Source organism: Seriola lalandi, unplaced genomic scaffold (genome assembly GCF_002814215.2).
Source record: "Seriola lalandi dorsalis isolate HSWRI2012SDOR001 ecotype SW California unplaced genomic scaffold, Sedor1 jcf7180002054692, whole genome shotgun sequence".
In the NCBI taxonomy this organism is placed as follows: Eukaryota; Metazoa; Chordata; class Actinopteri; order Carangiformes; family Carangidae; genus Seriola; species Seriola lalandi.
The window spans coordinates 2,177,387-2,200,478 of record NW_019525245.1 but is presented as its reverse complement, the minus strand read 5'-3'; the positions used below and the strand labels follow the sequence as shown (position 1 = coordinate 2,200,478).

The window sequence follows — 23,092 nt, the reverse complement described above, 5'->3', positions numbered from 1 at the left end:
CTCTTCCTGTTTCTCCCTCCTTTAGGTCAGAAGACTGACTGTTGCCTTGCCAGGTAGGTGTGGTGAAGGAAGGAAACATTCTCTCGCACACACTTGCATATACCATAGCAGCATTTAAGTTTGACTTCTTGGCAACCAGGGTTATTATTTTCCCCCCTCACTGTTTATAGATATTCTCAACACATGTGCATATGTCTCTGAGTGTACAAATAGAGCGTTACCAGAGTTGTGAGTATAAATAGACTTTGTCTGTACACATAATGACAGAGTGCCGTTTCTTCCTCTCCCCTCTCTCCGTCTGTGTAGTGGACGGAGAAACTCGACAGTACGGAAGCAGGTAATTATCTCTCACAAGTTGGTGTCCGAGTGTGTTTCTGAGTGGCTGTGAGTTTTTCAGTCAGAGCTGCAGAGCTGCTGTAGCTTTGTTTTTAACTCAAGCCACATGTTTTCTCACGGTATCCTCCGCTCACAGGATGCAGATGTTGACAGTGTTTTGGTTATAATCATCACATCATTCTGATTAATTTGACCCAATCAGCAGTATACATCTATAGCTAGCAATCTGAAGTGACACACGAGTGATCAAAAGAAGCTGATCAATTGGACTATCTCATGTTTGTGGCTCCCTCTTGTGGGTGATTTGTGTTTTGGTCAAACGCTCTAACTTAACGGAGAAATAAGCTGATCAGCTGATTGTTCATTTCAAATTATAGTCACATTTCAACATATAAAAGCACAGTTGTGTTCACACAACAACAACTATGTGCATATATTGTCCAACATACGCTCCACAGCCTCACCTCCCAGAGATTTCTGGAAACCCCAAACAAACAAAGGGAAAAGGGAAAAGCGCAGTCTCCTAGCAACAGCTGAGCACTGCGCCCACCCTCTCTCCCCCATGTCTGATACCCATTCCTCCCAAATGTGTGCACCGATGCATGTGCGTGTGCAGACGTGTGTGTGAAAATCCTCCTGACAAGAAGTGCGCTGTGTTTTATTTCCACGCCAGTCTCCTGTCTTGTCTCTTCCTATACCGGGAGTAATTCCTCTCCCCCTATTTTAGGAATCAGGTGAGGCCATTCCTCTGATGGTTGAGAGCTGCATCCGCTTCATCAGTCGCCATGGTGAGTGAAATTCTCCAACGAAGTGATAGGTTTAGCATCAGCTTTCCCTGTGTACTGATTGGTTGCATTGTTATGTCTAGTGTGATTGGTTAGGGATACAATTAAACTGGGAGACTATGTCACAATTCAACTGTACAATCCTGAAAATGAATAGGGCGTCTTTAATTAAAACTGTGGTTATGTATGTCTGTGTAGGTCTGCAGCATGAGGGCATCTTCAGAGTGTCAGGCTCCCAGGTGGAGGTCAATGACATCAAGAATGCCTTTGAGAGAGGTACAACTGTTATCCAACAGGAAACATGAGCATTTTTAGAGAATGTGTTTACCCCATGCTTTATAATCTTTTCTCATCCACTCCCTCTCCCCCCTCCTCTCTCTCTCTCTCTATCTCTCTCTCTCTCGCTCTCTCTCTCTCTCTTTCTCTCTCTCACTCTCTCACTCTTCTCATCCGGTTGTAGGTGAGGACCCGCTGGCAGGGGACCAGAATGACCACGACATGGACTCCATTGCTGGGGTCCTGAAGCTCTATTTTAGAGGGTTGGACCATGCTCTCTTCCCTAAAGAAGTCTTCCATGACCTCATATCCTGTGTCTGTAAGTGTTGCAACCTTTTGTCTTTTGTGTGTGTGTGTGTGTGTGTGTGTGTGTGTGTGTGTGTGTGTGTGTGTGTGTGTGTGTGTGTGTATGCGCTTGATTGTGTGAGTAATCTCCTGGGTCTTATGGTTTTGTTATTTCCCAGCAATTGAGAGCCTCCAGGAGCGGGCAGTCCACATTAAGAAAGTTCTACAATCTCTGCTGAGCAAAACCCTCATCATTATGAGATACCTGTTCGCCTTCCTCAACCAGTGAGTAGCAGGACACACACACACACACACACACACATGGCAAGACAATAGACCAAGCTAATTGGTGAGAAATCAACAATCTGTAGTTAATAAAAATGCTGGAATAAGACCTGGGTTAGTAGCTATATTTTAATAATTACATCACAGAAACATCAAAGAAATGAATCACAGTTACAAAAGCAGCTACACACTGAACTGCAGTTAGCCATGTTTCTCCAAATTTGGTACAATCGTTCACTTGGACTGAAGGATGAACTGATTTTGGTGATCAAAGGTCAAAGGTCACTGTGACCTCACAATACTCATTTTTGGCCATAACTCACAAATTCATACGCTAGTTATGACGCAATTTAACACAAATATCTAATAGGATGAAATGATGAAGTGATGACATTTTACATCCAAATGGTCAAAGGTCAATTTCACTGTGACATCATAATGTTGTGCAAAAACACTTCTGACCATCGTTCAATGCTGTAACTCAGTGAGGGGAGATTGTGACCACATTTCCTACTGGCTGGCGGAGGCATACAACCACGAGATGGTAATTCTGGTTTATATTTGAGTTTCAGATTAACCTCAGACTTGAGGCGTACAATTCAAAGGAGGCCACATGTTTTGTTTGTCGTAGTTTCAAAAATGGTAGAAACACTGGTGCTTAACATGGATAGATCAGAGTGTCTACGAACAGTGGTTGAAGGTAACAAAGGCAAGTTGGAAAATAACAATGTAGCAGCTGAATAATAAAACCACTGAATTAAACCAACAAAATTGTGACATAGTCTCAGGAAAAAAAATTAACAAGCTTTCTACTTTAAGCAAAAGTAGATGATTGCACACTGAGAAGCTTGCGTCAGTATTTCCCAAAAGTTAATATTTATTAAATCACATGTGCAACAGTGTGAACTATGTTTTGTGTCAAAGGTTTCACCAGCTTTGCTTAACAATGATTTCACACAAAGAGCAAAGAATAGTTGGGATTCAATTGATTGATTCACATCAATCAAAAAGTCATGGAGGATTAGGTCAATATATTCAAAAACATCTTTCACTATACATTAATCCACACACAATAACAAACATAATTTCAATCACTGTGAACCACAAAAAACAACTTATCACTTGTTTTGGCTAAATAAAGGAGTCAAAGCAGAACAGAATGAAATGCACTACAAAAACCTGATCAACTATCCACAAATCCACTATTATTTACATTTTTCAAAGATGGTCTTTCTTGAAGGGATGCCACTAAGAAACTGTGAATTAAAACCTTAAAAACTTTTATTTAAAAAATAATAGATATGCAACCTTTCAGCAACTAAGGAACATCCTGTCTTCCAATCTGCTACAATTGCACGATACTTGCACATTAGTTTAATAAACACCAGAATGAGGTCAGAGACCCTTCCTTTGGCCTTCTCACACCAAATATAAACATCCTTTAACCTTTGTTGAAAGTCAAGTATGGACCCTAATTAAAGTCCAAAGTGCAAAGAATATTTCTACCCCTGCATTTCTCAAGGAGCTGGAAGCCTTCCTCCTTGAGAAACAGTTTAATTTCCCACTTAAGGTTTAAGTTTATTTATATGGTCCAATACCACTTACAGTGTTTCAATGGGCTTCACACATCAGCCACAAACCAAACTCTTTAAAAACAATGAACAGAAGAGAGTATTTGAGGAGACATCAGTAGAGGCAGTTCAAACAGAGACACATATATCGCCGTAATTTTAAGACAACGGTAGTAACACATTTTTCTGCATGTGTGCTTTGTTGCAGTTGTGGTTGAATATATGCTAAAGGGATAGTTCGGGTTATTTGACGTCAGGGTTGTGTGAGTTATCCACAGTCAGTGTATTACCTGCAGTAGATTCGGGTCGGCACGCTGCCAGTTGAAAGAGGCAACTGATCTATCACTTCAATACCCAATATGCATTCAACGTCAGTTTCAGACACACACACACGGACACACAATCACTCGCACATTCCATGCTGTCCCATCAATCCCTACAATCCACGACAAAGCCTTCCAGTAAAGAGAGGTAGCAAAAGGGAGTGAAAGATGAAACGAAATGGGATGTGGGAGATCTGAAATTTGAGACGCCTGGGTAAACCAAGCCGTCCCAAAGAGCTCATGCGGAGACAGGAGGGGAGCTTCTTCTTTTGGTGAAGTGATTTACACTCACCCCAAAGCTCCTGCTTCTTCTCAAACACTGAAACACTCACACATCATCAGAGTCTCTCCATCACCACATCGTACAGATGAAGTGATGAAGTGATGCGGGCTTTGGTAGTGTTTACTGTTGGACCTCATGCGATCCGCAGATACATGTATACGTTCACAGCTTATTTACAAGCTGGGGGTGTCGTAGGCTGTAAATGACATGTTGTGGTTGTTTGTATGCATAGTCAGTTTTGTACATATATATATATATATAATATGTATTTTTAGTGACAATGCCCTCTAAATAACTCTGCTTTCCCCTCTGCTCAGCCTGTCTCAGTACAGCGAGGATAACATGATGGACCCCTACAATCTGGCCATCTGTTTCGGTCCCACACTGATGTCTGTCCCAGAGGGCCACGACCAGGTCTCCTGCCAGGCTCACGTCAACGAGCTCATTAAAACTATCATTATCCACCATGACACCATCTTCCCTGGACCGCAGGACCTGCAGGGCCCCGTCTACATCATCCCTGGAAGTGGTGATGATTTCTGGTGAGAGCTGGGGAGGAGAAAAGGTGTATATGTATGAGGGGAGTTTAAGGAGTGATAGGTCGTGTAGGATATGAACTAGGAAGCAAGTGGGAAGGCGGTGAATGGGGGAGGGGGGGTACAGGTCGTTGATTTAGGGGCTGCTGTGGAGTGATGGGGGTTCTCAGCTTGTCTGCTCCGCTCAGGGCCAGGGGGCCACGAGGATCGGCTTACCCTCCATCACATAGGAGATTAAAGTACCTCCTGACCACATCAGCGTGGGAGAACACAGAATACACACACACACACACACACACACACACACACACACCAAAATGCACGACAGTGCCAGCTTTCAGTTTTACTGTAATGACAAGCCTCGGCACCAGTTATTATGATTGCTGCCAGTCAGAGCAGTTGTTTAGACTGTAAGTCACACGGGAGGAGAAGCTCTGAGTCTCGACTGTAGAAAGTGTAGACAGAAAATATTATCACACTGGCATGGTTGCAACCAGAAGGCCAAGACCAGGACCACAATTAAAGGATAGGTTCAGATTTATTTTTTTTCAAATCCATCTGAACTAAATGCTCACATGCCATGTGTATGTGGAGAGAGTCATGGGTGACTGGAATCACAGATGTGAAAAAACCTAACCTATCTTAATACAAAGTTTGCAAGATGGTTAACACAGCATTAACACAGTGTACAGCACGAGTTCATGTGACTGGATAGAGGAGAAGAGCTCAAGCTGTATGTCATCAACACGTGCAGTCAGTCTTAGACTTGCGTAGTTGTGTTGTCTAACCTCGTCTGCCCTCTGTGTCCACCTCAGCGACAGTCCACACTGTGAGCCCCCCCTTGTGGAAGAGCCTGCTCCTGACACCGTCTCTGTCAGCCACAACAGCGAAGATGGTGACTAACACGTACACACACACACACACACACACACACACAAATACATGTAGTAATTCAAGGAACCAATTTCCTCTTGTAACTAGTTTATGAGATCTCACGCTGCTTTCCTCACCAGTTACTCTGGCTTTAACCTTTTAAACCAGCTCACATCCTGCTTTCAGTACCGTGTTTATTATGCTGCCTCGTTACTGCTCAGCATTTTTCAACCTTGGCACAGTCACCAAATACAGCAGCACTAACCTGCTATGCACTAATCTGGCTTCCCCTCTCTTCCACCTCTCTTGTCTCTCTCATTTGTTGCTGCCCTCTGCTTCTCTGTCACTTCCTGTCTCTGTCCACCATTCTCTGAATCTCAGGCTCCTTGGCTGTTTCAGAGTCCGACCCAATCGAAGCCATCGCTCGGTTCGACTACTCCGGGCGGACTAGTCGGGAGCTGTCGTTCAAAAAGGGAGCCTCTCTGCTTCTGTTCCAGCGAGCTTCTGATGACTGGTGGCAGGGACGACACAATGGAGTGGATGGACTGGTGCCACACCAGTATATTGTGGTCCAAGACACGTAAGATGTCTTCCAGTCATTAGTCTTTATCAAATATTCGTATAAGGAACAGCAAGATAATACAGTTTTTTAAAGGGAATTGCAGTTGTAGTCAACATGTCTCTTATGTTCACATTTTAGTCTGGTATGAAAATTTGGTATCAATATTTTTCTTACTTCCTCTGTTGTATAGTTTTGGAAAATGCAAACTACATACAAATACAAAAAACAATGAACACATGTTTATTTGACTGACCAAAATCAAACACAGAAAGCGGTCCACTGGAAATCCCCATAGTTAAGGAAGTTGGTCTTCTGTGATAAGAACTGTGTGTCATCGCAGATCAATTTCCCTGTCAACTTCAGCTGTTGTATTCATGCAGGCCACAAATGTCAGGCTTTTTTTTTACACTTCTGTGCATGCTAGCTAATTAGTAGCAAACACGAGAAGATGGTTTAGGTGCCCAAGTTTCCCAACTGAAAAAAATAACATGACAAGGTACACACTGTGTGGAGACTCCTGCTGTACAGCTTTTAAGAAGTAGAATACAATAACTGCAGGGATTTGGAGTTGAATACCTTCAGTGACTCCGCATGAAAGCTAACAAGTAAGACAAGTGCACGAGGCTCAGTTGTTGGTCCACATTTTCAAAACTCAGTAATAGACTGAGTAGAAAGTTATCTTGACCAACTGTCATATCAAAATATAAGAATGATACCCAGGCTGACAAATACAGGAATTTACCTTTTAAGTTGAAGGTGCTTTCCAGTGTGCAAGAAACTGTGTAATTTTGAAAAGTGATAAAGGTGATGAGGATTAGTGTTCATGTTGGAATTATTCATTTAGTGAAGGGAAAAAAAAAACGTCGAAAAGAGTCTATACAGAAGTTGTTAATTAGAATAAAGGTGGCACTAAAGTCAGCTTTGTCTTTCATAGCAGTGATTTCATAAGTACTGAATGATTGTTTCAGGTCTGATGGGGGACGGGGAAGTCCAAAGCCTGATGTTGACTCCAGGGATCTGCTGGAGGAGAGGGTGTCCACCAGAGGCAGCGCCGCCTCTCCTACTGGAGCTCATGTGGCTGACATCTACCTGGCCAACCTGAACAAGTGTGTTGCAATTTCAGTTTTCCTTTTGCATTGACTGACGAAAAAAAATCAACAAGCAAAAACATTGTTTTTTCCATTGTCGTTGTTGTTTTTAGACTTTTTGACCCTGAACTGACTTTTTTTACTGAGTGCCCTCTAATCAAATCACAACAACACAGTAAATAATAGAAATATGTAACTGAAATATTTGTCTCATTCAGGTTGAGGAAACGTCCGGAGTCTGGGAGCATACGAAGAGCTTTCCGGAGCTCAGAGAGCGAAAACACCAGTCCAGGAGCCAGCGGAGGGGGAGGAGTGAGAACAGCTTCTCTTCCTGTTGGAGGGGCTCTGGTGAAGGAAACTGGAGACAAACGACCCGTCAGCGCTCATAGCATCCTCAACTCAGTCACTCGCCACTCCTCTCTCAAGACCAAGGTACTGTAACATCTCACTGTGTCTCTTACAAACGAATGTAGTGAATGGACTGGTTTTGTTGATATATCTGGGGCCATTGTGAACATTTAGGTGGAGAGTCCGCAGTTAAGGAAGACAACTACAGCAGGGCGCTCTAAGAGCTTCAGCAACCACAGACCACTGGACCCAGAGGTGATAGCCCAGGTGGAGCACAGCTCACAGGTACTTCTCTCTTCAGTTACCTGCCGCCGTGTTTGAAACTTTGTGTACGTGTGTGTGTGTGTTTACTTTATGTCTGTTTGTTGCAGGACATCGAGGTGGCAATGAGCTCTACCCTGAGTGAGCGACAGAGCACCTCCAAACATACACACACCCCTGACGTGGTCCTGGACACACTGGAGCAGCTGAAAGGTGTGAGTGGTGGTGGGGGAGGAGGAGGAGGAGCCTCAGAGCCTTCCAGTCCCCTCCACTCCCGTCTGTTGCGGGACAGTGAGGGGGTCTCCTCACATGCTCACCCACTTCAGCGTAGCGCCTCCTCAGCCAGCGATGTACCCTCCTCCTTCCGCCCCGCCAAGAGCCAGCCGCGGAGCCCCCTGCCCTCCGCCACATCCCCCTCCCTGTCCTCCTCCTCCCTCTCTTCCTCTGTACCTTCCTTTAGAGAGCTGCGCCCCCCAGCAACAAGACCCAAGCCGGTGGTGTTCCCAAAGAGCGGAGGAGGGGGTGGCAGCCCGGCAATGGGCTCCCCGACCTCCACTGTTCCCCCTACACCTCCACCTCCACCTGCAGGCCACACACACTCTCTCCCTCACACTCCTCCTCCTCCACCCCCGCCCCAGTCTAACGACAAATCCTGCCCGGCTTAATACCCCTCGATCTGAATCACGTTACTGATCCTTACAAACTCTTCTACCAGGTGCTTGAAGCACTTCATTAGTTTCACATAAGACCCCTAACCCACTACTCATGTGTAGCATTCACTTCTTGGTGTCCAGGCGAGTTCTTAAGACGCCATGTTCCCTTTAGAGTTTTTCCTGCGCTGTCCTGGCAGCTCTTCACTGTCACAAGGTGTAGGTTAGTGAACACCCTTCAAAGACACGTCTTTTTCTCAGATTCCAGTGATCACTGGATTTTAAAATCTTTCACAAGGGAACAGGACTCAGGATGGACACCTACAGACCTACAGCACCTGGAGCTTACATACACTAGTTTGTGATGTTTGAAATTGTGTTTGAGTGGGCGTGCAAGAGTGTTACTTGCCTTTACACACAGATCTATGTGAGGAACAAAAAGCACTGTTTGATTTTGTATAGTAGACATGACAGTTTTTTTTTTTTTTTTCTTTTTAATGACCCCATGGCTAGCGGACTGGAAGGGAGTGTTTGATTCCTAAGAATAGACTGTGAAATGCTAAGTTCTTGCTCTGTGTAGAAATTAAAACACACTGACTTGCTGCTTCAGAAGTGGAAGACTGGTGATAAAGGTGGACACTTTGGATGATGAAAGGAAGGAAAACTGGGCCAAATATCAGTGTAGGTCATGTGATCAAGAGCTTTATTTTATCTCTTCCTCCAGTGTTTGATATGTTGGTGATATTTTTTTATTTTTTTTATTACTGTTCAGTACTAGTACCATTACAGGAGCATAACAGGAGCAGTGCTCTCCAATATACTTAACATGGCCAACAGTAATTCTAACTCCATATATAGCAATAAAAAAAATTTAAAAAAGTTGGTAGTTTGAAGCATCCTGCTGCTTCTCTCCTGCAGCTCTGTTATGTGTGTAGGGGACCACTGAAACCCAGCATTTTTATATGTAATGTTGGACTGTACACACACACACACACGTTTTCTAAATCTGTGTGTGGTGGTGTTTTGTGGCAGCTAAACACCTTTCAGGTTTTCCTTGCATGCTGGGGCCACAGACGGCAGCCACAGTGGCGAGCTGCCTGATCGCATCAGTTTATGTATCTGCAGTACCAGCTATAGAACGACTTCAAACAAAGTTGCAGCTTGCTCCTTTAAATATATACTTAAGACTTAACAGTAAAAAAAGGGTTTATTATTCTAATGGTGTGTATGTATGTTTAATATTCGTGATAACTGGAAGCATGGAGCTGAGGATCCTCCTGAGTGTGTTTTAGATAGAAGCACAACCAACCACCTCATCCAATGCGCTCTTAAGCAAGGTTTGCTTTTGTTGTTACTTTTTTCCCAGGTGTTTATTAATGCTCAGAACCTGTTATGGTAAAATGTGGAACTGTGTAACCGTCTGGGTGTGTGCGTGTGCGCCTGTGTGAGCATGCGTTGATGTAGAGTATGTATGCACCTCACCCCACCCTTTCCCACTCATCATAAAGGGATGCCACCCGACAGCAACGGCTGTCTGCAGACAGGAAAACACTGCTCCTACATTCTGGAGTACCAGGGGCCTGAATAAATATGCACTGTGTACGTGTGATCAGATAAAAAGCCTGCAGGAATACATAAAATCTCGTCTTGTCTTCAGCCACTGCTGTAACAACAGTGGCAGACCAGCTTTAAGTAGACTGAGGATGAGGAAACCCAAATCCAAGAGCTTAAACTTAGACTTTTCTTTCTTTTGATATTATTTGATAATGTATACCTTTGCAAAATTAGAACTGATGATGAATTATGGAATAAGTGTATAAATTTTTCGAATACTGACTTCAAATTTGGAGATATGCCATTCAGGGTAAACTGAATAAAGCCTTTTTGATGTATTTCACTTTCTTGAGAAAGTATTGAACTTATTTTACCCTGGTGTCCTTATATTCCCTACTATTGCATCTTTCCCCTTCTCCACCACTGTTTCCCCAAAAATACAGCACATACTGACTTCCTGTATGCTCTTTACCAGGTAATGAATTATAACTGTTACGGTTTTCTTTTTAATCTCTGTATACTGTTTGTGTATTACCTGGTGTATTTGTGTTGCTCTTACCTCATCATGACAACTGGAGGGACTGTGACTGTGTGAGTGTTTGTGGCGAGAGATTAACTCACTTTATCAACACGCACTCTCTCACACATACGCACATGCATGTGGGTGGTTGGTGTGTTCTGTCCTGGCTGTGCTGTCAAGAGGAGCTGGGACCCTCTCAAATCAATCATCATGCACTTGAACAACTTGGCTTGTGTGTGGACTAACTGTGTGGGGATGATTTGTCGGAACTGAATATTGTTAAATATGCATTTTTGTGTCCATTTGAAAACAGCAGAACTAAAAAAAAAGAAAAAAAGACTGTAATGTCAAATCTATTTATAGTTGTCTCTGTATTACTGGAGAATCCTGTGTTCAGATGTACTTTGTATATACAATGTTGTACATTACAGAGGTACACTCTTTTTTTGGTACAATATTGTACAGTAATAGCAATAGTAGTTTAATCAAATAGGCCTTATATAATTCTATGTGTAGTTCTTGTAGTAGATCTGTTTTTTAATAAACATTGCTTGCTATAAAGATTCTCAACGTCTTTGATGTTTGTTACTGTGAAAATACATTTAATTTCAGAAAATCACCAAAAATATTAATAGAAAATGTTAAAGTCTGTATCCATACAAACTAAGTACAGTTATTATAAAGAAGAAATGGTTTGGGTCCATTGGAAACAAAACTTGCTTAAGCTATCTTGACAGAAAAAAAGCCTGACACAAAACAAGCTGTGCTACGTGCACAGCCTGTCAGGTAACTACAAAGTGACAACAGAAACCAACAGGTAGACACAAACTACAGTATCTGCAATATCAGATCAGATTGAGCGTGGAGAGGGTTTATCCAAATACTGTATTACATATCACATCGAACATTGTAAGTATACATTATTATTTACTGAAGGTAAGTAAAATAACTGATGCACACTAAATTGCCTGACTGACTCTTAAATATACCTGTAAGCTTGAAATTTCAATGAGAGCCACAGAGCCAGCATGTGCATTTAAAATTTTTATTTCAAATAATAGACAAATAGGGCACTGGGCACTAAGACGCACTTACACCCACTTTCTGTCATAAACGTTCTCGTCTGGACAAATTCATGTATCAGTCTCTCTTCTCAAACTATTCAATGGTGTGGTTTCAGTTGCCAGTGGTTCATTAAGGGAAATATATACCCTATTATTATCACCATTAAAAACAGTCTTATGGGAATACTTATGGAGACTTTACATGAGACATGGGAACATATTCACATCTGCATATTCATAAAAGCAGAAGCGCATTTGGGTTAAATATGTAAAAACAAAAATTGAGTGTTTGTTTCACTGAACTCTAAAAAGTGATGGCATGCAGCATCAGTTGGTGGCCATGACATCTAGCTTGGGGAAACAACTGTATGTGGTTGTTCATGTGCTGAATTTCCTTCCAGATACATGTGAACAGCAGTGTGGATATTTTTAAATTTACTGCCATTTCCAGTCAAACCTGGGGGTGCTCAGCACGGTTGTTGGGACCCCCCGACCCCCCCCCTCAGTGCACACAGTCACCGTTAAAACGGTGGGAAGTTCAGGGAGAGAATGAAACTGTCTAGTTGAACACTTGCTGTATTTCCGCAATCATATGCAGACCAGCGTCCGCCCCCAGAGAACCCTGCACTTCCTAAATCACCATGCACTGACGGCAGCCGCTGCTTTTGAAGAAACCCATGACCTAGTTTGGATCCACGTCAGAAAGAAATTTAGAGATAGCGCCATTATTGGACAGTACTTCCTTCCTGCACCTCACCTGTTGGGAAAGCAGCCATTCCGCAGGTAGGCAGCAGTTTGTCACCACGGAACAAACTTCACGCGTAGGCGTCTGTTTACCGTAAATCTGGCGTGCAGTTTTACCTGTGACTCACAATACCGACGTTTAGTTTGACGCCAGATGAGACGGGATAAACAACCGTGCTACGGAACCCTGAATAACTACTACGAGTTTGTAAACGTTATACGATCTAACGTCACTGGTTTAGCTTGCGTCGGTCCAGGTAAGCTAACGTTACAGCTATTGTTTCTGTCAGGAGAATGAACTTGAAATGAAGAGTTAAGTGTGTCATGTTGGCTGTCAGTTAACGTTAGCTTACAACTCGAGAAAAATCACCAGAGCATCATGTTATCACCTTAGTTTGTCTATGATAGTAACTTTGAGTTTGTCATTTTATATAGTGTGGGTTATAACTTGACTGTCTCTTTTACTGGCGAGTTTTCATTGCACTTTGATTTAAATTTTGTCATGAATTAGCTAGTTGTTGCATCTTAGAGAACACGAAGACACAGAGAGCTTGTCTCTGTTAATGGTTTCCCAATCCTCTGTATAAAGCTCTCCCTGTCTCTTCCCTCCAGTATGTCAGGGGTGACAGCCAGTACAACAAGCTACCTGTGGTCTTTACAGGATGTCCTCGGGCAAGGGGCTACTGCCAGTGTATACAAAGCACGCAACAAGGTAAGCCATGCTAAGGATAAATTTATCTTTAACATGATCTATCAAGTTAATTTTCACTGAGCAGCTCATTCACATCACTGGTGCCATCATCGCAGATGTTTTCAGCCTACGTTTTGGTTCAAAGGAGATGTGAGAGGATGTGTCATAAGTGGAGGTTGTGGTTGCAGTGCTGATGTGTGGGTTGTTTCTGACGTTCTTTATGATGCTGTGTGTGTTATGTGACTTAAACTGTAAACATGTTGTACGTGCAGAGGTCAGGTGAGCTGGTAGCGGTCAAGGTGTTTAACTTCATGAGCTACAGCCGCCCTCGTGAAGTCCAGATGAGAGAGTTTGAGATGCTGAGGAAACTCAACAACAGCAATATTGTCAAGCTGCATACCGTGGAAGAGGTAAGGCTGCCATTAGAGGAGGAGAGGCAAAAACAAGGACAAAGAGAGAAGACAGACATGGTGATAGGATATATTATATATAGTATATGAGATGATTAATTTAAGATTGTCATCAAATAGCATTTACACCCCTGGTCTTACGCTATGGGATGCTGGACTGGGATTACAAAACAAGAGTCCACTATGATGCCAGGGAAATCCAACAATCCAAATTAATGCTAACTGGCAAATAATAATATAAACTAAGGAGTTGTCTTTGTGTGACTTTGGGATTTCATTATTTATCTAATATGAAAATTTGATGAGATGGATTTTGTAATATTTTCATAATGTTTACAATGTAGATAACAAGTGTCCTCCTTACCTCTCTCTTGCTCTCTCTAGCTGCCCTCTAAGCAGAAGGTGCTGGTGATGGAGTATTGTTCAGGAGGAAGTCTGCTCAGCCTGCTGGAGGAGCCAGAAAACGCCTTTGGCCTGCCTGAAACAGAATTCCTCACTGTGTTACAGTGTGTAGGTGGGTGTGTGTATCTCATATTGTTGAATAATTTCATGTATCTGTTATTGAAGTATTTCCTCTGTCTGCTCTCTTTAGTGCAGGGGATGAACCACCTGCGTGAAAACGGAGTGGTACACCGGGACATTAAGCCAGGCAACATCATGCGGCAAGTCGGGGAGGACGGCAGGTCTGTTTATAAACTGACGGACTTTGGAGCAGCAAGAGAGCTGGAGGATGATGAGAAGTTTGTTTCTATCTATGGAACAGAAGAGTATCTGGTAAGATAACATACCAACTTGATAAGCCTGTATTCATGCTGTGCAGTCAAAATACTTCAGCAAAGGCTGTACAGTCCTTTAAACTTTTGGTGATTCATCCAAATATACTATATATACACATATAATACTATGTATACTATGATTACAATTTATTACATTAGTCTAGCGAAAATGGTATTTTACAAAAAATTATAAATGCATGAAAATCTTTGTAGGCAGAAATTAGTGGTGCCTACACATGTTGGAATATAACAATCCAGGAAGTATTTTCTTTAGCTTGTTACCAAATTTCATTTAAATCAGTGCAGTACTTTTAATATATCCTGCTAATTAAACAAGAAACAGATCTAAGAACATAGTCCACTTGGTGAAGTTTGATGCTAACAGGAAACACAGATTTAAATTACTTTTTTCAAAACCATTTAACGTCTCAGTTGTCTTCTGGGGATTTGTTTCCAACATATGGTATACACAGAGATCTCTTAATTCATCTTTACTGCAGGTTATCCTAAGTTTAACATCACCTGTTGCATTCATATTCCAGTACTGCTGCCTCAAAGAACAATAGGTGACTTTATGAAGAAAATATTTTTACTGTTGCAGTGGAGAGGGGAATTACTGAGAAAATGTGATGGAATAATATGCATTGATATGCATTAAAAAAAAGTATGCTCCATGCACCCTAATGATGGCCAGTTATAAGATTATTGTGCATTTGCTATAAAAGTCGCATTTCCTCTCTGAGAAAATCAACCCTTAATTCTCTGATTTGAATCTCTGTACGTTGCATGTGGTTGGTGATTTGTTACAAACCCAACCATTGTGTGTCGTTCCACTCAAACGTGATGTGAAAATGACTTTTATTGACCTTGCATAGTGAGAAAAGGTCTGATCTGGATACCTCAAAGCAACTCACATTATCAAGACTGGGTAGCCCTCTAGTGGACAAAAGGGCAAATAAGTATAAGGGTATTAAACACCTGAGCATGGACATGCTGGATATACAAAAGAATTTGATAGACCACCAAGCAGTGACTGTATAAGTCGGCCACAATATAATGTATATTTCTAACCAATGAGAATATAGTTTATGTCATATACAGTATGTGTGACATACCTAACAAACGTGTGTGTTTGTGTGTGTGTGTGTGTGTGTGTGTGTGTGTGTGTGTGTGTGTGTGTGTGTGTGTGTGTGTGTGTGTGTGTGTGTGTGTGTGTGTGTGTGTGTGTGTGTGTGTGTAGCATCCAGACATGTATGAACGTGCTGTGCTGCGCAAGGCTCATCAGAAGTCCTATGGAGTGAGTGTTGACTTGTGGAGTATTGGTGTGACATTTTACCATGCTGCCACTGGGAGTCTTCCCTTCACACCGTATGAAGGACCCCGTAGGAACAAGCCCATAATGTAAGTTAAATCATTAGTTGTCAAAAACTCACAGACCATACAATTCTTTTTTTTTTTTTTTTTTAGAATTATTATTATTTTTATATTTTCGCTTTATTGTGATGGGGACAGTGAGAGAGACCAGAAAGTTAAGGAATAGAGAGAAGGGATGAGATGCAACAAAGTGTCTGATTTGGATTCAAACCCTGGCCACTTCGGTAAGGACTGAGCCTAAATGGTATGCGCTCTACCACAGCCACTGAGGCGCCCCAACCACACATTTCTTATAGTAATGTGGAGTTTCAAACCCCAGCCCTTCAACCAAAGCTAATGAAATATCTATGCCAATTTAGGGTCGTTTGTTTTTCTTTTTTATTACATATTTATATGAAATTATGACACTGAGTTTGGTCTTAAAGTTCCATCTCCACCAGCCAATGTCCATATCACTGTTGGAAAGCATACCACCATGCAGTCAATAGATGACATTTTGTTTGTGTTAATGAACGCTCCATTCAGCTGTTTTAAAGAATTTCCCTTTTAAAGAAAGATATTTTGCTGGATGTGATTTCCTCTAGGGTATCATTCAGAATATGAACATCCATCGATGATACATCAGCCTGTTTTGTGTGTTTCATTGTGTAGGTTCAAAATAACTACAGAGAAACCTGTGGGTGCAATAGCTGGAGTACAGCGAGTGGAGGGTGGACCTATAGAGTGGAGCTACCACCTACCTCACAGCTGCCAACTGTCACAGTATGTTACTTAAAAAAGAGCATTTCAAACACATCAGTTAGTCTTTAAAGAGAACATGGGATGCTAATTTTTCCTTGATTGCCTTCACCTATTTCTCTCCTGTCTCTCTCTCTCTCTCTCTCTCTCTCTGTGTCTCTCTCTCTGTCTGTCTGTCTGTCTGTCTGTCTGTCTGTCTGCAGGGGCCTGAGGGTGCAGCTAGTCCCAGTGTTAGCAGGTATACTGGAGGCTGACCAGGAGAGGTGTTGGGGTTTTGACCAGTTCTTCACAGCCACCACAGATGTATTGCAGCGGCAGCCAGTTCACCTCTTCTCTCTGCAGCAGGCCATGGCGCACAGTATCTACATACACCACTACAACACGTAAGTCTGCAGTGTACAGACTGAAATAAAAAGAAACAGGAAAGATGATGAGGATGCTGCAACTTGCTTAGGTCCTGTGTGTTATTTTTTGTAAACTAACATTTCAGACTGCAGATTTTTACTTGTATTTGTCCTGATTTCAGCTTTGTTAATAATGTTGATCTTTGGCATGAGATGAGAGACAATTGTTTCCATGGCAGTACAATGACAAGTTGTTGTTTCTTGACCTTTAAATATGCCTTGCCCATTGCTGCGTTCGTGTTCTGTTTTCTTGTTTTTGTTTTACGGTATGGCACAGGAGTGGGAGGGGACTTAGATCAAAGTGGATCCATCTAAATGTGGTTGTGTAAGGTGGGATGTTGGCATTTTGATAGAAGGTTACACTAGTCACTGACAACATGATTTATTCAGCCGATGACTCCACCAACAAGCAAAACATGAAATCCATGCCAGAAATGTGCAGCAGTTTCAGAATAATGTGGAATAATGTGTGTAATACTTTTAATGTGATAACGGCAGTAGAGGCTGCACTGAGCTCTAGATTATATCTGTAAATCCAAATTGCTTGTGTGAAGACTTTCTCTCTCAGTTAATTGAATCCCTGCGGCAGACCTGAGCTCAATCATGGCTATAAACAATATGGTTAAATTTTATTGCCGTGAATCAGGAATTTTTTTCTCCCCCTTCTCACACAGAGTGTCGGTGTTCTTTGAGGAGGTGGCGTCTCAGACTGGTATAGGGGTTCAGCAGCAACATCTGCTCTACTTGGGGCATGACCTCCCTCTGGAGGGCAACATGAAGGTGGTTAACCTCCCGCGTACTTCACCTGAACGGCCCCTCATTCTGCTCAGCTACAGGCCTGAAGCGAACACCAGCTTGCCCTTTAGAGAACGTAAGACAAACAAAGACATGTACATCTTTGATATGTTTCTGTGAAGTCTTGAGCTTTTCTCTTCCTCGTTCTTTGTTGCTCTCCTAGGCAGATATGAAAGAGTTCTGATATGAGGCGTATTCTAGTGTCACATTCACTTACTTAACACACATTATCTTTGTGAATCAGCTGTTTCATTCAGGTTGAGTAATATTTATTTGAATGCCAATATAGACAACAGAAATACAAGAGATGAGGGGTGAAGGTTGGTTAAAAAAGAAAGTAATCATATTTATATGTGGATTTCTTTTCTTCTCTGTAGCGGAGACTCCTGTCATCCCATCAAGGTTTGACATCATGGCAGACTACAATTTCTCCAAGGTAGTGTATTGCTGCTCCACTGATTTTTTTTTTTTTGTCCCACTTGTGCGTAATATTTTGTTAATTTTTAAATGAATTGAACGTATTATAACCCTCCAACCCTTAATTTGTTCTCTTCTTCTCTCCATTTCCTTTAATCCCTGTCGTCTCTAGCTAATAGTAGGAGTGGTCCACCAGTATCTGAGGATAGTACAGTTGCTGCACACACACAGAGAGCTGCTACTGCAAGGATACTACAGCTACATGTGAGGCACATCATGCTAAATTAAAAATATTTGTTTCGACTGTACTGGACTATTTACCTTTTTCAAACTCTTCTCCCCTCATTTTCTCCTCCATGATGACCCTGTTGTTCATCCTCAGGATGTGGCTGCGCAGGGAGTGTGGAGAAGCCAATCACAGTATTGCCATGATCACCATTAGACTGCAGTGTTGCCTCAACTTAGAACACAGAGTTCACACGCTGTGAGTTTATCTTCACACTTTCTGAGATAAATACAATCAATCCATCAAGTCACATTTGAGGTGGGAAATTGCACTGATAAATTAACGGATTGATACATGTTTGTATGACAAGCATTATGATGCTCAACAGTAGGACAAGTTGTTCCCTGAGGGTAAATTTCCTGATCAATAAAGCTTGGTCTTGTCGTATGAATATAGTAAATTCTGACATATGTCATTTGCAGCATGACACATGTAAACCAAAAACATCACTAAAATTTCTTGTGATTTCATAATAACCTCTTCCTCTTTTTCCCTCTTTTTCCTCCTACATCTGTTATGCTTCTCAGTGGCTATCACACTCCAGAAAACCAAGGCTCAGATGATAATAGTCAAAAGCTTCAGCTGGTGAGTGCCATCAACAAGCAACATCACAGAGACCAGCTTGACTGATGTGTTCGTTGTGAGTGGTACTGGGGACTGAGTTTTGAAAGTTTCCTTTTATGTCATTTCTTCATCAGTATATACACTCAGATTTCAGTTTATTAGGTTCACTGAAATATAACTATATAACTAAAGTAATCCAATACAACAATTATGCAATAAATCCTATTTACCTGAAAGTTATAAAAGTTCAGTTAGCTAATAAACTTGCAATTTTATGTAGTTGGGGATTAAAATATCAAAGACAAGAAAACATATGACATGCACAAAAGCATCATAAAGACTCGTTGAGAAAAGGGGAAACCAGCCTTTAACCGTAGTGCATGTTTTAAAGGTCACCTAATGTCAAGTATCAGCCCTTATGGTATGTTCTTGAGGGGGACACTGAATCCGAGGTTTATGGGGCACTATATTGTAGCCCCTACTATACTATACCATACTATACTATACTATACCATACTATACTATACCTATACTATACTATACTATACTATACTATACTATGCTATACTATACCATACTATACCATACCATACTATACCATACTATACTATACTATACCATACTATACTATACCATACCATACCATACTATACTATACCATACTATACTATACTATACTATACTATACTATACTATACTATACTATACTATACTATACTATACTATGCTATAAAAATATGTACTTAGCGGGATAAATTGTCACCGCAGTTCCCTGGGTATTTCCTCTTATTCACTTTTTTTAAGTGAACAGGAAATAGAGTTAATGGCAGACTTGTGATTTGTTGACAGTCATGAGAGTGTGTTGCTGCTGCCTCTACAGGTCCATGAGCACCTGCCTATATACGCTGCAGGCATCCAAGAGTTTCAGAACCGACTGGACCACCTGCAGATAGAACAGGCCAAGCTAGCAGAGACCCTGGCCAATGACAAGAGGTACTCTGGGAAAGCAGGGAATCAAAACTTCAGGTTAGGCTCATGGGTTTTTGATTTTGAAACGCTGACTTCTTGTCTCCTACAGCTGTCAGAAGATGGAGACGCTGCTCCAGAAGATAACAGCAATTCATCAGCATTATCGTAAAGACAGACTTACTGCCAGTATGTGTGTTTGTTTGTTTTTTTTTTGGTATATACTGTATATTTATTCCTCTTTTTGCTCCTGGTAAAATTGCCAATTCCTAACATTTTTCCTTTTTTCACCACAGAGTTGGCATATAATGATGAACAAATCCACAAGTTTGAGAAGTGAGTATATGTCTTTGTCTACTTGTGTGTCCACACAGCTGCAGTCCTACTCACCCAGCCTATGACGGTGTTACTGTGAGCTCTGCCTGTAATCTGCTTGTCACTCTTCCTTCCCAGAATCCACCTGTCGTCCCACATTAAGCGAGTGAAATCTCTGTTCAGAGAGGAGTCCGCGCAGAGATACAAAGAGCTTTTGGCCTCAACAAGGACATGGAGCAGGTTCTCAGTCACATTTCTGAACTCCAAACACTGTGTAACCTTTGAATCAAATTCCCGTTCAGCTTTGTTATCCCAACCACCACTTTTGGACTGTTTACAGTAAAATTACTGTTTGGTTTAACAGCCATTCACACAGATGATGGAGGCTTATGGGAAGAAGATTAACCCAGGAGAGAAGGACATTACTTATCAGCAGTCCCACTCATACAGATTGATTTGCATTATTAATGCTCACTTCACATTTAGTAAGTGATAGTGAGATTACATATTTTAGTACATTTCAGTTTATTATTCTTTAATTCCTTTCAATTTTGTACAGATAAAAAAAACATTTTAAGATTACATTTTAAATTAAATTTTTGCAGTATGATGTGGTGGGAGCGACTGTTGTTTTTTTCCCCAAAACTTCCAAATGAATTGTAGTTCATTCTGAACACTTAAGAGAAGTACTATTTAATCGATTTATATGAAGGGATATCCTGATGTAAAATCTAGACCCTATACGTATCGCCATGATTATTAATAAACTGTAAGAAAAGTCAGTCAAGTCTCCTCTAAATTACATGGTTGTATATTTCACATTGAAACAAGGCTTCAGAGACACAAACATACAACTGTTCTTAAGTAATATACCCACCAAATGTTAGCTTTGACTTTTTCAAGTGTGTCTCTTCTTTTATTTGCAGTGTTTTACTGGAGATGCAGACGCGACTGCAGGACTTCAGCTCTTTCTCAACAGGCTTGTTGGCCGACCTGGAGATGAGTGAGCAGCGCCAGAATAAGGTCAGCATTTCACTCAAGTCTCTGCCAGCATACCATATTCACAAACAGTCTAACATGCATTTGTGCTCTATTATTTTGGATTTTGTTTTTGCTTTATTGGTTTGGGAGTGTTAGTCATTCTTAGTTATTTCACTGATGTAGCATCTCAGTGATGTGATGGTACAACATCTCATCTGTCTCCGCAGGCTCTGGACAGAACCCTTATCACGCTGCAGTCCAAAAAACCAGGACGGCAGCAGCCTGGAATCACACCCAGGGACAACGGCCAGATGGTCTCCAGGTGTGTGTCTTTGTTTCTGTGTGTGTGCGTGTCTGTGAGACAGTAGCCCAGATAATATATCTTGCTTTTTTGTAGGATGCACCATCTGAAGGAGGAAATGGAGATTTTGGTGAGGGAACTACAGTGTAACAACACCATTATAGAGAGGTCAGTTGAGTAACCAGCTTCTTGTTTATACATCTCCTCTGTCAAAACAGTAGAGGATACAGTAAATTGCTCTGAACGATGATTGTATGTGTTTTGTCCTTTTTAGTTTGGGAGCAGTGAACCCTGCTGCAGCTCTGGAGCCAAGCTTGGCCAGACCTTCTACACTGTGACAGTGCAGAAAGTGCAGCATCTTTGCATGTAAACTCACAAATTCACCTTCACCCTCTCTCTGACAAACACCTCATTTTAACTGCCTTCAATGAACCGTTACGGACAATGTACTGGGTCTTCTTTCAGTTGGTTTTATATGAAGAGGAAGTGACTGAAGTCGATCAATAAACCATGAACCTCAATTTAAAGATAAGATGCTTGGACTGGATATAGAGGAAATGCTGATGATGGATTTTTGAGTGTATGTGTGTGTGTGCGCGTGTGCGTGTGGAGTTGGCAACTCAGTAAAGCAGTTCAATACAAACCTCATTAATGCCTTTAGTGTTATTGTATTTCTAATAGGCTGCCACAGTGATGGACTGTCAAGATAAAGAAAAATGAATGCCATGTCAACTTTTAGAGTGTTTTTCAAAAGCTGTGTGTCCCAGAGAAGAAGCACTGAGGAATCTGGAGAACCTTAAATTAAAAATTTAACCTCACTGGCACTATCTCTTTGTCTGTGTATGTATGTGTGTCAGTGTTTCTTTGTTTAGTCATCTGCTGTCCTCTTCCTAATGCTTGATCAGTCATGGTTCCATCTGACTTTCTTTCTAGGTTTACCGAGAGTATATCGTTGTAAACTCAATGAATGAGTAGCGATTGATTACATCAGCGATTGGCAGAATCTCCAAACACAATACAGTACTGTAGTTCTGAAGTTATATGTATTTCCCTTCCCGTTGATGTTTAATGGTAATGATGAAGTTGTTTCTCTGTTTTATTGTAGGTTTTACTTTAAAAGACAAACGAAATCAGGGAATCCCAGCAGTCACCACAGTGTGTCCTTTTTTACACAACTAAATGAGGCTAGTACAGAAAACCTACCATATGAAATGACATTAGCCAGTGTGGTTAACAAGGTAGGGAAATCCCACCGTTTATTTTTTCATGAAGGGGTCACAGGCTATATATGAGTTTAGAGAAAATTGTGAAATACCCTTTACTTTTACCTTACTTTATAAACATTTTGTCCATTTTTTTAATTCCTTGTTCATTTCTGTCTTGAGAAGGGATTATCTCAGTTGATGAAGTAATGTAGGCTAAAAAGTGGAAGTAAAAACCTTTCCATGTCCATTCTTGTGAATTTATAATTGGCAGTTCCTCTGTGAGGATGAATCGCCATGTTCTGAGAAGTCAATAATGTCCCGAATGACTGTGATAACTGCATTCTCATATTTAGTTTATACACAAATTGGGTGGTTGTGGTTGTAAATAGGCTGGGAAGATAAAAGGTCTCAAGGAAACAGTGATGGAAAATAACTAAGTACATTAACTCAAGTACTGTACTTAAGTACAATTTTGAGCTACTAGTTCTTGAGTACTACTTGAGTATTTCCATTTTATGCTACTTT

The 23,092-nt window shown here is 41.4% G+C and overlaps 2 protein-coding genes across 4 annotated transcripts in view; both read left to right on the top strand.

The window, feature by feature from the left end:
* srgap2 (SLIT-ROBO Rho GTPase activating protein 2) overlaps positions 1 to 11,097 on the top strand; it is a 53,143-nt gene extending 42,046 nt beyond the window's left edge. For 2 of the 3 annotated variants that reach the window (XM_023423559.2, XM_023423562.2), the window contains exons 11-23: positions 26 to 53; positions 307 to 337; positions 1,064 to 1,124; positions 1,320 to 1,397; positions 1,582 to 1,716; positions 1,862 to 1,967; positions 4,462 to 4,686; positions 5,496 to 5,575; positions 5,935 to 6,133; positions 7,084 to 7,221; positions 7,422 to 7,635; positions 7,726 to 7,836; positions 7,923 to 11,097. In XM_023423559.2, the coding sequence (XP_023279327.1) occupies positions 26 to 53; positions 307 to 337; positions 1,064 to 1,124; positions 1,320 to 1,397; positions 1,582 to 1,716; positions 1,862 to 1,967; positions 4,462 to 4,686; positions 5,496 to 5,575; positions 5,935 to 6,133; positions 7,084 to 7,221; positions 7,422 to 7,635; positions 7,726 to 7,836; positions 7,923 to 8,477 (1,961 nt within the window). In that variant the 3' untranslated portion in view covers positions 8,478 to 11,097. The remainder of the gene's footprint in view (positions 1 to 25; positions 54 to 306; positions 338 to 1,063; positions 1,125 to 1,319; positions 1,398 to 1,581; positions 1,717 to 1,861; positions 1,968 to 4,461; positions 4,687 to 5,495; positions 5,576 to 5,934; positions 6,134 to 7,083; positions 7,222 to 7,421; positions 7,636 to 7,725; positions 7,837 to 7,922) is intronic. The other variant, XM_087178561.1, reaches the window with a different exon arrangement.
* Positions 11,098 to 12,204: 1,107 nt separating this feature from the next.
* ikbke (inhibitor of nuclear factor kappa B kinase subunit epsilon) lies at positions 12,205 to 22,180 on the top strand. Its single transcript, XM_023423413.2, has 21 exons — positions 12,205 to 12,383; positions 12,957 to 13,056; positions 13,308 to 13,445; positions 13,830 to 13,959; positions 14,038 to 14,219; positions 15,462 to 15,622; positions 16,247 to 16,357; positions 16,537 to 16,716; positions 17,412 to 17,608; positions 17,910 to 17,968; positions 18,122 to 18,213; positions 18,332 to 18,433; positions 18,763 to 18,820; positions 19,680 to 19,792; positions 19,878 to 19,954; positions 20,062 to 20,101; positions 20,219 to 20,320; positions 21,007 to 21,103; positions 21,289 to 21,383; positions 21,459 to 21,530; positions 21,637 to 22,180. The coding sequence occupies exons 2-21, from the start codon at positions 12,958 to 12,960 to the stop codon at positions 21,698 to 21,700; spliced, it is 2,169 nt and encodes a 722-aa protein (XP_023279181.1). The 5' UTR covers positions 12,205 to 12,383; position 12,957; the 3' UTR covers positions 21,701 to 22,180.
* Positions 22,181 to 23,092: the final 912 nt, after the last annotated feature.

Coding starts and splice junctions, on each gene's coding strand:
- ikbke (XM_023423413.2), top strand. CDS start 12,958: ATGTCAGGGGTGACAGCCAGTACAACAAGCTACCTGTGGTCTTTACAG. Junction 13,446..13,829: donor AGCTGCATACCGTGGAAGAG/GTAAGGCTGCCA, acceptor TGCTCTCTCTAG/CTGCCCTCTAAGCAGAAGGT. Junction 19,955..20,061: donor TAAAGACAGACTTACTGCCA/GTATGTGTGTTT, acceptor TTTTCACCACAG/AGTTGGCATATAATGATGAA.